Source organism: Ptychodera flava, chromosome 9, assembly GCF_041260155.1.
Source record: "Ptychodera flava strain L36383 chromosome 9, AS_Pfla_20210202, whole genome shotgun sequence".
Classification (NCBI taxonomy): domain Eukaryota; kingdom Metazoa; phylum Hemichordata; class Enteropneusta; family Ptychoderidae; genus Ptychodera; species Ptychodera flava.
Window position 1 is genome coordinate 15,703,445 of NC_091936.1, and position 14,256 is coordinate 15,717,700.

The window sequence follows — 14,256 nt, forward strand, 5'->3', positions numbered from 1 at the left end:
GATTTCTCAATCTTAGTGGCAGTGGCTGCATTGTACGAACAACCTTATGGCCTTCTACTAGAGTTGAAAGATATTTAAATAAATATGATATCCCCCGAAAATTAATAATACTTCAAAAGGGTCTTTTGGTTTGCTTTAGACTTTGAAAACATAACAATGTACAGAAATATATTTTGCTCAAAATATATTTGCTCATACATAATTATTATTTACAAAGTATGTTAAACAGGTTCATAACGCTGCTAAGATGGTTTTTCTTGCGATTGTGAGTAAAGGGGCAGTAATTGTAACTTTTGTTGACTTTTTAACCGTTTAATTTTAAATATCAAGTACAATTTTTTCTACTCAGAAAAGCATGTTGAGATACACAGTATTCATCTTTTTAACTCAGCCCGTACTCGTACTGACTGCATTGTTATTGTCGATAAGTAAAGTTTGGTCCGGACAAGCATTCAAATCTAAACAATAACAGACTGAGTGTATAAAGCACGTATAGACGCTGTGTTGACAAGCTAAACAGTGGGCGTTTCACATGCTTTTGGGAGTAAAACAAGAACTTGAAATTGATATACAAAACAAATAGAGAAACAAATCATCAAAGTTACAACTACTGTCCTTTACACGCTTTTGCAAAGCTACCATGATTCGTAGAAGTCGAAGGCAAGTGTTAGATAGACAACTTCCAAAACAGAAATGTAACAAACGTCAAGTTCAAATCGGTCAACGAGAGACATGATAGTTATAAAAATTGAATATTGAGTAGTGATGTCATCTGTTTCGAAAGAAGTGTGCACACCATATATAATACAAAGGTATATATTAAAGATGAGTGCACCAATATTCCATTTGTTTGTTCTAAACATAATCTGACTAATGCTTGTCTAGTTTTTAAACCTTCAAAGTCAGGGCACTGGTTACACCTTACCTTATCAACTGGCAATTTCAATAATGCGCTGATTCGTAAAATTACATTCCACAAACTTGGTACCATTGTAAGGATAGTTAAATGGGATCTTCTTCCTACAGATAAATGACGATTTAAGTAAATTGGGCGGTGGTCGCTTTTGTTCTACAGTCTTTGCACGGTTTTGTAACTTCTTATTAATGTAAGATTTAAACCCCTGGTTAACATAACTTTTGAATCAATCTGTTTTACAAGAAAATCCATAACTTTACCAACATTTTCTGCCGTACAAGAAAAAGAAGCGGGAACATGTCGCAAACAATCATGTTCAATGCCTGTCATAAACTGGTCAATACAGCGTATACATGTGAATACAATATGGTGGCAAGGCTTGCCATTTGTATTTTATTATTTCAATAACTATGGAATGTAAATCCCTGCACTGAAGTCTTTGGATGGAATAAACTTTATTTCATCTATTCATACAAGTAAAAAGTATTAAACAACACACAAACATACACACATACACATATATTGCAATTTTGCATATTCTAGGTTAAATAAACAATGCTTGTTGTACAAAAGCATTATGCGAAAATATTTGTCAAAAACGATCTGTATTCAACCCTGTCAACTACATTTCTTGTTGTACGTAGAAATGTAGATATAAAAGGAAGCCTCTTCATACAGTTTACACCCTTGTTGAAGTTACCTTTGACTGTATACCACGCAATTGTATAACGCATATTATAACCAGATATGAACTGAATATGCTCACGTGTTTTACAACAGGTTCATTAATAGTAGTACGCTTCACAGAACAATAAGATATCTGTTATATCACTATATGTAGCAGGTTTTATCAACTTCGCACAGTACTCTCAGAGTTTAATCACTAATTACAAAACTTTATTTAATATGCAAATGAGCTGTTAATTAACTTGACACTGCTCAATGCTTCACGGGACAATTAGATATCCATCAGATCAACATTTGTAGCACGTTTCAATTAATTTAATGCTGTAATTTCAGAGTAATGTCACTAATTACTAAGTTCATTAAATATGCAAATGAGACCTAAATTAACTTGACACTGTTCAATGTTTCATAGCTCAATTAAATATTTATCAAATCAATATCTGTAGCACGTTTCACCAAATTTGGTGCCGTAATTTCAGAGTTACATACCTAATTACAAAGTTTATTATATATGCAAATGAACCCTTAATTAACTTCACACTACTAAATGCTTTACAACACAGTTAGATATCTGTCGGATAAGTATTTGCAGCAGTTTTCATCACATTTGATGCAGTTATTTCGGAGTTAAATCACTGATTATAAAACTTCATGAAATATGCAAATTAGCTAATTATTAACTTGACACTGCTCAATGCTTCTCAGTACAATTGGATATTTATCAGATCAACGTCTGCAGCAAGTTTCATCAAATTTAATGCTGTAATTTCGGAGTAATATCACTAATTACAAAGTTTATTAAATATGCAAATGAACCCTCAATTAACTGCACACAACTAAATGCTTTACACCACAATTAGATATGTGTCGGATCAGTATCTGCAACAGATTTCATCTTATTTGGTGCAGTTATTTTGGAGTTATATGACTAATTACAAAACTTCATAAAATATGCAAATGACCTATTTGTTAACATGACACTGCCAAATGCTTCTCAGTACAATTAGATATTTATCAGAACAATATGTGTACCCAACTTCACTGACTTCGGTGTCGTAATTTTAGAGTTATATACCTAATTACAAAGTTCATTAAACATGCAAATAAACCCTTAATTAACTTCACACTACCAAATGCTTTACACCACATTTAGAAATCAGTCGGATCAGAATCTGCAGCAGATTTCATCACATTTGGAGCAGTTATATCGGAGTTATATGACTAATTACAAAACTTCATAAAATATGCAAATGAGCTATTTATTATCCGTTTTACACTGCCCAATGCTTCTAAGCATAATTAGATATATTTCAGATCAATATTTATTCAAGTATCATCAAGTTTGGTGCTGGAATTTCAGAGTTATCTCACTTATAACAAAAGTTCATTAAATATGCAAATGAGAAGATAATTGACATGACACTCACAGTATCATGATAATGTTCTGAGATTGTCATCTGTGAAAAGTTTCATGAAATTTGTGCAGTATTTCATGATATATATCTACACTGTCATTACTGTCTCCGTAGATAAACCATTGTACGGAAAAAAATGCTATTGCATAACTTCATTAATATGCAAGCAACACTAACCAAAATCTAATCAGTTCTTACAAGTAGCATATGGTACGTGTCTACCAAAGTTGACTTGAATTCGTTCAGGCGTTTTTGAGTTATCGTGTAAACAGACAGACAGACAGACAGACAGACAGACAGACACGGACAGACAGACAGACATCGCTATGACATTAGCCCACGTGTTTACACACGTGAGCTAAAAATACGATGGATTCAATCGGGCTCGAACTCACAACGTACGGTACCCCATCACCTTGTGGAGAATGCAACAGACAAAACCACTCGGCCAAATCCCCAATCTCAAAAAGATTGGTTCAATAACCTAGCTAAAGTTGTTACAATTCTTACTGCGCCAAAGTAGTATGTCTGACGGCCATCATGGCCGCCACGAATTCGCTTTTGCCAAATAAGATATTTCAAAGTGTACATGTTAGGGTCTGACTGCAGCCCAGGTACAACATATGGCGGTAAGCCAAAGTTTTTTGTACAATGCCATTAAAAAGACGATGTGTAAACCTAGAGATTTCACTGAACAATATACAGACGCCATTATTTTTCTTAGAAGCTTTTCAACAACAGTGTCAGTTGTGTGAGGCTGTTAAAACACCAAAATGTGAAAAAATACCAAGGATCGTTGTGAGTTTAGAACTGGAAAGGTAGTATCGATCAAAAGAAATAAAATGTAAGGCAACGTTTGGCGAGGCAGTGAGAGCGACAATCGAGCTAAAGTAAACAGTAGGTGTACAACATCCAAGGTCGTCTAGCCTGCGACGGAACTCAGTAACGAGTGCGACTAACGCTGCAGTTGAACCTTCAACTCACCCCATACGAAGCAAAATATTTTACGGAACTCAGTAACGAGTGCGACCGACGCTGTCGTTGAACCTTCAAATCACCCCATATGAAGTAAAATATTCTTACCGCAATGCAGGATTGTCACTTTGAGTGTTGTGAAGGACCCAAATGTCGGGTGGACTACCCAGACGCACAGGGGCACACATAAAAGCGATGGTGACCTTACTCGTTGAGGGCATCGATCAAGTTCGAATTCATATGGCGTTGTATAAGGTTGACTGATTTACGGTTTATGAACTTGTATATATAGTCATGTGTCATTCACAATCATGTTAACCGTTAAAAATTAATTTGAGAAGCAAAAATATTAAAGCTGGGAATAGTGTCAGTGAAAAATTCAACAAATACACGCCACGATTACGTGTCAAGGTCTATCTAGTTAGGGATGGACCATTAGATCTTGGGAGGGGGGTGGTCAAAAACAGAAAAAAAAAATTTCAGAGCAGAAAGTTAGGAAAAAAAAAATCTTCAAACTAGTTTGCAAAATAAAAAAAAATAAATAAGAAGACAAAGGTGTAAAAAAAAAATCTGCAAAAGTCTTTAAAATTTTGAATTTTTTTTAGATTTTACCGACAGAAAGCAACTTTCTGTATTTTTAGTAGATCCTCCCGGCACATTTTTAATTTTAATTTATACATTTAGAGTGACTGTATCCCTTATACTGGAAGTTGTGATTATCTTATCTTTTCAGGACTTTTGTATTCTGATCACTTGAAAATTATGAAATTATAGAGCCTGTTTTCTACTTGTTTCTTGCGTACAAACCAAGCAGGTACACAGTAAAACATTGAAACTATGGTATGGTTGTCAAGACAGAAAGTTGTATTTGCCTCTTAAGATCAAGGTTAACAGATGCAGGCCACATCAGTTTCATTTTTTTCACAGCATTTTATTGCAATGATGAATGCAAGAATGGGTGACTAAGTAGAAACACGTCAATATTGATAAAAGAACATATCAAGTCATTATGTATTATTTTGCTTTTAAAAAGGCATTTTCAATTCTTTCTTCTCAAAAAACAGCCTCAAAAAACAACAGCTACACATGTTTTAACATTCAACAATACACTACGTAGAATGCCATCTATCCAACAAATCCCAACACAAAAACACACAAAAGGGTTGAACTTTGAAAGTTTCTCGATAGCAAATACTGAATAAATCTGCATGAATAATCGTTTTTGTGTAGCAAATTTCAAAGAAATTGGACAAGCCCTTTCAGAGAATACAGATTTTTTGACCATGAATGGCATAAATTGCCCTAAAAAGACAAATATTGAAATTTCAACACATCTATACACATCCAATCAATTTGGACATGCTGCTACAGAGAAATAGAGGAGTTACGTAAGCACTCATGCGGTGACATGCACGGTGCTAGCGCTCTGATATTTCAGCCGAATTTTCATGGTCAGGCCGATGCCTAAGCCTTCAAACCTGTACATGACGTCATTTAAAGGAACAACGAAACAGATTTTTCAAGATGGGGACTGATTTGGAAAGTTACAGACGAAAAATTGGACATTTCTCTGGTGGCGACCCTTCACGTCAGCGAAAGCTACCAAAGATGGCGGCGCTTCGCATTCCACTTGTAAATTGCTGTTTGTCATTGGCTATCAAGGTATTTCTTGTTGGACTTCTTGTTGTAGCTGGTAATGTCGAAAGAAACCCAGGTCCCCCAAGACTTCGAAGTACAGAAACAGCAACGAAAGAGGACATCTCTGATCTACACGAAAAATTAGATGCAATTCTCGCCGACACAAAACCATGAACAATAACTTTGCGCTTCTTCAGTCCAGACTATATAATGTAGAAGAAGATCTCAACGATATAAAAGTGCAAATACAAGAAGACGGAGAGAGAATTACAGAACTAGAAAAGCTGAAATTTGAGATTGATAAAATGAAAGTGAATTCCAGCGTCATTGCTGACTCAGAGATGCAAGGAGACGATTCAGCTGGCTTGTTGAAATCGGCAGTGGATGATATGAGAAAGTCAACCAACGAAATTAAGAAAGAAAAAGACGACTTGGAAAACAGAAGTAGAAGAAATAACCTGGTCTTCTTTGGCATAACCCAAGATCGTACAAATGAAAATTGGGAAGACTCCGAAGATAAGGTAATTCAAGTAATTCGAAATCAACTTGGCATAGCCGACAACGTGGAATTTGAGCGGGTTCACCGAATGACGAATGCACCACCTGTTCGCGACTGCTAGCCCATCGTGGCGAGATTTAGAAGCTTCAAAGATAGAGAAAAAGTTCTTCGAAATGCTTTCCAAGCTAAAGAATACAAATATCTCTATAAGTAAAGATTTCTCCAGGAGGGTCAGAACAATCCGTTCAAAGCTATGGGGTCATCGTCGCTCCCTCCTTGAAACCAACAAAGATTTGAAAGCCCATCTTCAATACGATAAACTGGTGGTGAAAGGCACTGACTGCAACGCGTTTTCAGTTTGAACGAAGAGACTGGTCAGATTCCGAACATACCTTTCCATTCAATGCACAATTACCTAGATGAGAAAGGGGCCAAGGCCAAAGGTGTGAAAATTCACTTTCACTGTTAGTTTGGAATATTCGTGGTCTGAAAAGAAACTTTGGTAATCATGACTTCAAATCTCTTTGTCAGAAATACTATATTGTTTGTCTTTCAGAGACTTTGTGTGTAAAAGATGATGTTTTTGATTTTTTGTCAAATTACAATGTGTTTTCGTTCCCAGCCGTTCGAAGTTCTCGGAGAGGCAGACCCAGCGGCGGTGTGTCAGTTTACGTCAAAAAGTATATTGATAAAGTAAAGAGGGTAGAATGTAGAGTCGAAAATTGTATTTTTCTTGAATTCCACAAAGATGTATTTTCATTTGACAAAGACTTACTTTTCGGCTGCTGTTATTTAGACCAGATAATCCTACCCATAGAATTGAAATGTTAGATGACTTTCTGGTTAATTTTTCTTCAGTCAATCCTGATAAACACATTATTTTATCGGGTGATTTTAACTCAAGAGTAGGATCTCTTGACGATTTCATCATTGATGACACAATTGCACATGTACCTGTATTAAACAATCTGGGTTACATTCCTGACACATTTTCCACACCCCGTCAATCAAAAGATTCAGTGATAACTCCAGCAGGTAGAATGTTAATTGATCTATGTAAGCGAATCGACATTCATATTGTAAATGGGAGAACAGCTGGAGACCAAGATGGTAATTTTACATGTATCTCGTATGCCGGTGCTAGTGCTTAATGATTATGTCATCTTGTCCACTGAGTTATTTCACAATGTGAAGAATTTCAACGTACTGCCTCGCACCGAATCTGACCATATGGCCTTGTCATGTCATTTGTCATACACAGGGTATAGGAATCATTGTGATGTAAATAATGTCGAAAATTAAAATGGTGGTAGAAATATAGAGCGTTTTAAATGGTCTGAAAATTTTAGAGAAAGCTTTCTTGAAAGTATGTCTTCTAATGAAGTGAAAGATATTTTACAGGATTCTCTTGACAGTTTACCCAATGTTGATTTATCAATTAATATGTTCACTAGAGCACTGAAATTGGCAGGGGAAAACATGAAGTGCCCAGTGTCTGATAGCAAATCGAAACAGCGTAAACAAACAGTGTGGTTTAATAATACTTGTGTTTTTAAAAAGCGTGACATGTACTGTAAATTGAAGAGTTCAGAAAGACAAACTCTGACATTGCTTTGAGGAATTTTATTGCTGCCAAGAAGGACTTTAAACAAACTTGTCGAAATAAAAAACTCTACTATCAAAATGCTGTAAAAGAGAAGCTCGCAAAAGCTTGCACTGAGGGTAAGGCAGATCTTTGGTCTATTTTGAAATCCTGTATGAATCGTCAGTATAATAGTGCAAATAATATTACTTTAGAAGACTGGTATCAGTATTTCAAAAACTTGTATATGCAGTGTGAAGGAAATGAATCTATAGATTGTGACTTTTTACAAACTGTAGAAGAAGCCATTCAAAATACAGCTACTCAAAATACAGATGTCTCATTAAATACTGCACAGGAAATGGATGATTTAAACAAACCCATTTCAATAGACGAAATTTTGATAAGTTTGAAAAAGTTGAAATCATCAAAGTCCCCAGGCTATGATGGTATTCCTAGTGAATTTTTTAAGTTTTCTTTTCATGCAATTGCTCCGTTTCTGCATACTTTGTTTAATTTTATTTTCGAACATGGATTTCCCACAAGATTGGGCTATTGGTGTGATTATCCCTTTGTTTAAAAAGGTAATTAGAATGACGTAAATAATTATCGTGGTATCTCACTTTTAAATGTGTTTGGTAAAATTTTCACGTCAATTTTGAACGAAAGGTTGACATCATGGGCAGAGAAAAATGATGTAAGGTCTGACTCCCAAGCTGGTTTCCGAAAGCAGCATTCTACTGTTGATCATATTTTTGTTTTACATGCGATTGTACAGAAATATCTCAGTGTTAAAAGAGGGAAATTCTATTGTTTATTTGTAGACTTTTCAAAAGCGTTTGATTCTGTAAACCACTCCTTACTTTTGTATAAACTTTCACTCATTGGTCTTTCTGGTAAGATGTTTAACATTTTAAGATGTATGTATTCTAGTGTCAAGTCATGCGTCAAATCTAGGTCAACAGTTTCATGTTACTTTGACTGTCCAGTTGGCGTAAGACAGGGTTGTATGCTGAGCCCTATTTTATTTACATTTTTCATTGAAGAGTTAAATGACATGCTTAAAAATTCTGGAGGGCTTGGTATCCAACTAACTCAAGATATGTTAAATTTATTTTCATTATTGTACGCAGACGATGTTGCAATTATTGCGGATTCTGTTGGAAATTTGCAGAAATTAATTACTGTTTTAGAGCAGTTCTGCAGTAAATGGAAATGCATGTAAATTTAAATAAGACCAAAGTTATGGTATTTAGAAACGGTGGTCATAGAGCTCGGTCAGAAAAATGGGTATTAAATGGTCAATGTATTGAAGTTGTAAGCTACTACAAATATCTAGGAATTTTAATTTCGTCCAGAAACACCTGGGGCAAAGCGGTATCAACTTTAGCTGATCAGGCGAACAAAGCATCAAAAGTTCTGTCAATTTCTTCTAAAAGGTGGGGGATTTCCATTTAAAACGCACTTTATGTTATTTGATTCAATTATTTTACCCATCATGCTTTATGCCTCTGAAATATGGGGGTATCAGTATTATGAAAAACTAGAGCAAGTTCAAAGAAAATTTTGCAGATTATATATGGGTCTACCGTCGCGTGCACAAAATGAAGCGGTGGTTGCTGAATGCGGCAGATTTCCTATTTTTATTTCCACTTTAAAGAGTTGTGTTAAGTTTTGGCTTAGAGTAATTGAATTACCACCTTACAGACTGCCACGTCAAGCGTATGCTATGCTTGTAAAGCTTGATGTACTGGGACGGCAAACCTGGGCGACCTCCTTGAAGCATATTTTATATTCATATGGCTTTGGATACGTTTGGCTGGCACAGGAAGTTGGTGATAAAGACAGATTCATGCAAGAGTTTGACTTGAGAATTAAAGATGTATATAAACAAAAATGGTGGGAAACCATCAGCAGGAAACCAAAAATGCGCACGTATATTGAATTTAAGACCACCTTAGAAGTAGAAAGGTATTTGTCTTTGAAGCTCGACTTCAAAATACTTCAAACGTTTGCTTGTTTTCGTTGTTCTTGTCTTCCGTTACAAATAGAGGAAGGTAGACACACTGGTATTGCCAGCATTGAAAGAATCTGTAAAATGTGTAAATCCAATAAGGTCGAGGATGAGTTTCATTTCCTCTTAGAATGCCCTGTTTTTGACAAGCTTCGGTTAATGTATTTTGCAAAAGAATTTCTTATTCATCCAAATAAGTGTAAATTTCTACGTTTACTACGATCAAGAGATGAGAATACTTTAATTAAGTTATGTAAATTTGTTTACAAAGCTTTTCAGCTTCGCTCAGAAATTCTTTCAAGTGAAACTAAATTGTAATTTCTCTTTACCTGTCAAATCAATTCAATTTCTTTTCCGTTAACCATTTGTATAATTTTTTGAATTATAACTCCTTGCAAATGGGCCGGAGGCCTTGGAATGCAATAAACTAAACTAAACTAAACTAAACTAAACTAAACTAAACTAAACTAAACACATCCAATCAATTTGGACATGCTGCTACAGAGAAATAGATGTTTTGATCAAAAAAGGGCAACAATTGCTCTAAAAACACAAATATGCAAATTTCACTATATTATTTAGCTTATTTTAGCTTCTCAGCTTGTCAAAATCAATTGTAAATCATGAGATGCATGATGTTTGGTGGGGTGAATGTAGGCATTTCACCACGCAGTAGAAAGGGAAGCCAGGAAACCAAAATAGTCAATTTTCAAAACCATAGGAAGCTACTGAGGAGCAAGAAGACCATGTTTCAGAGGAAGATGTGTAATCCGAAAAAAATGCTCCCAAAGTGCCACCAAATAACACCATTTTTATCTCTATTTTTCAAAAGCTCCAACAGCAGGAGGGGGACACCCCCCTCCTGACCTCCCCCCGTAAAAATACTCCCCAAGTGCCACCAAATAACACCATTTTAATCTCTATTTTTCAAAAGCTCCAACGGCACGAGGGGGACTCCCCCTCATGACCACCCCCCGCAAAAATACTCCCCAAGTGCCACCAAATAACACCATTTTAATCTCTATTTTTCAAAAGCTCCAACAGCAGGAGGGGGACTCCCCCTCCTGACCACCCCCCACAAAAATACTCCCCAAGTGCCACCAAATAACACCATTTTTATCTCTATTTTTCAAAAGCTCCAACGGCACGAGGGGGACTCCCCTCATGACCACCCTCCGCAAAAATACTCCCCAAGTGCCACCAAATAACACCATTTTAATCTCTATTTTTCAAAAGCTCCAACGGCACGAGGGGGACTCCCCCTCATGACCTCCCCCCGCAAAAATACTCCCCAAGTGCCACCAAATAACACCTATTTTTCAAAAGCTCCAACAGCAGCAGGGGGACACACCTCTCCTGACCTCTCCCCCCCCCCCCGTGACCGCTTGCGTGGCCGCTTGTGGTGCTTGGCACCACATCTTTGCCCTCTATATCTTCAGACAGCGACGAACTAAAAAAAAATTATAAATCTGAAAATTTACTCTGAAAAAAAAAATTTGCACAGCTAATCTCAATTGGAAAAAAAAAAATTCAGAAATTTACAATAGTAAAAAAAAAATTTTCACAATTTCATTGTGACCACCCCCCTCCCAAGGTCTAATGGTCCATCCCTTACAGTGGAATTTGATCGAGTGTCCGTTTTGCCTTGCAGAGCTCGACAAGTCTACATGTTGCTTATCACTAGAAAAATAAACATTTGCAACAAATTGAGTCTCTGATGTTGGATTGTACAGCGCGCGGCGAACGTTTCCCATACACTGTCCAGTCTACAATCATGACAGTCGTTTCAGCATGCCACTCATGCACAACAAGCTTGACACCGCACTATAGCTATAGCACATCATCAAAGTTTTCTTTCAGCTATTTGTGTACTTTGATTTGGGAAATACAACTCAGACAAAAATCACTGGCATATTTCTCGAGTGTCGGATCTATATCTTGAGGAAAGTCCTCAACATAAACCGGCCTGACTCTGGGCGTTTTTATATTATAGTAGAACATTGTATTTCTTCAGCAAGGTAAAGAATATTTTGATGGCAGAGAGATATCACCGTCCCCTCCATGCTAACCCGTTGCCGAGCATGATGCCGTCCGAAAAATTAAGTGCCAAAATACAGTGAATTATTTCAGAAACACTGGGTGTGTTATTCAATGGCACATAATGTACCGTGTTGATTGAATTGCACTTGCATGTGCAAAATCAACATTTTTCTTCAAGTCTATTTTGTAGCTCAGAGAAGTGTCAATTGAGAAAGTTTCATTTAGCTGAGACAAAAGAGAAAGCGGGATTAAAGTTTCATGCAGGAGTGTTTAGCATTTTCTGGTTGACAATATTCAGTTTTGTATCGTGTCAAACTTGTTGATAGAGTAGACTGCACTGGCAATGCTACAGACTGCATGCTGAAGGAACTGTTGTCGTGATTGCTGACATCGAGAGGAGAAGAAAAGTTTTTTTTTAAAGAATTTGTACTTGTTTCTTCATAAAGTTCCCAATTTAAAAGTAAACACCTAAAAGAAAACTGGTGATGTGCATGTAGTGCAGTGTTATGCTTGTTGTGAGTGACATGCTGAAACGACTGCAGTGATCGCGACGAGACAGTGTATGGGAAACGTTTGCCGCGCGCTGTAACCTAACACCAACCAAAGACGAAGACTCACTTTGTTGCAAATGTTTACTATTCTAATGATAAGCAACATGTAGACTCGTCGAGCTCTGCAAGGCAAACCGGACACTCAATCAAATTCCACTGTAAAATGTAGAAAGAGTGAAGGACTCGAAGCCATAGAACAATAACCTGTAACATCTGTGCTTCAGATATCAACCGAATTGGTGCCAATTCTGTTACTCGCGAATAACGATGTTCTAAGTCGGTTACCTATCAAGCAAGCTGGTTGGCAATTCTTAAGGTTTTGTTTCGGCATTCAAATGATGTAGACATTTTCACTTCATTAGTTTATTGTTTGATGATTAAATTCTTTTATGGGGATTTAATAGCAGTTAGCGTTCAAGTTATCAAGGATGGCAATGAAAGTACATGTTCGATAAAGGGGGGCCGGGAGAGACAGTCGATTGCAAATACTTGTCTTTGTTGGAAATACGGTAGATTGAAGGGGGAGTATTTATATATAATCCCGTGGTATTTCGGCTCGAAATTGTACGGCTCCGCGAAAAACACTCGTATACGATGAAGTCAAACAGAAAAAAATTCCATTGGATTATATATTTATCACATGAACAGTCTTCTTATTTTTCTTTGAAGTGGATGAATCAAAATTATTGTAACAAATTGCATGATTTTTGTCGCGATTTACGCGGATTACTTTCACTTGATGAGTAAAGTGGCCCGTCACCCATGAGATGTGCAAATGTTTACTTTCATTCATAAATCCGATTAAGCAGAAATTTTGATACATCAAATGGTATCTCCATCAATCAGACATATGGATTAGGTCACGTGCGCGTGTCAATCATTGTCTCGCGCTGGACCGATGCCAACTGCAGGCAAGTCGGCCATCGGCGGACATAGCTTTCACCGCGCTGGCGACGGATAGCCATAATATGTTGAGTTATTTAGAATATTTACAAACTATATTTATGAAGTTAATGCAACGACACGATCGAAACAGTAGTTATTATTCTTAGAGATGCCGTGGCTTTTAAAATATCACAAGTTTACGACCTCGAAAGATTCCGATCGATGACACACAGAGTGGACGCAGCACTGCCGTCGCCGGTCTCCGCCGATGGCCGTCAATGTTTTCGTCTTACGGACTTTCATGTTTGCTTGACACATATATCGCCAGTAGGTACATCCCCATTTTGTTACTTGACGGGAACTCTGTTCTGTTGTGAGAGTTGTCCGAGTTAACTTTTGAAATACATTGGATTATACAGCGCTGTACTGCAGAGTTAAGGCTACTGCTCGACAGCTTATTTCTTCACTACAGCCTTGCGCTGCAGGTTTGATTCCGATCGAGAAACAACGGAATAATTTGTGTGATGAAGGAAATTTATCGTTGTTCGTCGAATGACTTTATGCTTGTCACGGGGAGGGGGGGGGCACTCCCATAGAAAACGTGTACGGGTATGTGCCGCCCGAATGGGTCACTTTTTCACGAAAAACTCCCTAAACATGTGTCGATTTTTCATCCGAAAACTTGAATCCTAAACATTGGTCGATAACAAAGCAAATGTCCCATGCTTTGGGAAAACCTTCATATGTAACAGGATAGGGGAAAATTCCAAAGATTTGTCAAAAAATCCCTAACAATGGGTCATATTTTTGGAATATACATGGGTAGATGTTTTCAACTCGGGCGGAACAGCCCCGTACGAAAATATCTAGAGTATCTCCCCCGGGATGCTTGTGCCTTCTATGTCGCTTTCCCGAAGATTATACGGTACTCATTTATTAAGTTGAACTTACATTGAGGTGTATCTTTCGGGGTTACCGCCAACCGGGATCGCCAGGTACGACGTTGCTTGGCGATTGTCAGGTACGACGACGTCCACATTTAGCTTTACGACTG

The 14,256-nt window shown here is 37.1% G+C and overlaps 1 protein-coding gene across 2 annotated transcripts in view; it reads right to left on the reverse strand.

The window, feature by feature from the left end:
* Nucleotides 1–14,256, reverse strand: part of LOC139140125 (lysophospholipid acyltransferase 2-like) — a 61,692-nt gene that overhangs the window by 10,337 nt on the left and 37,099 nt on the right. The window contains exons 1-2 of one of the 2 annotated variants that reach the window (XM_070709163.1): nt 4,102–4,408; nt 926–1,020 (exon numbers count right to left, since the gene is read on the reverse strand). The exons of the other annotated variant lie outside the window; for it this stretch is intronic. Of the exons in view, the coding sequence (XP_070565264.1) occupies nt 926–991 (66 nt within the window). The 5' untranslated portion in view covers nt 992–1,020; nt 4,102–4,408. Of the gene's footprint in view, nt 1–925; nt 1,021–4,101; nt 4,409–14,256 lie in introns of those variants that run through there. 2 annotated transcript variants of the gene reach the window in all.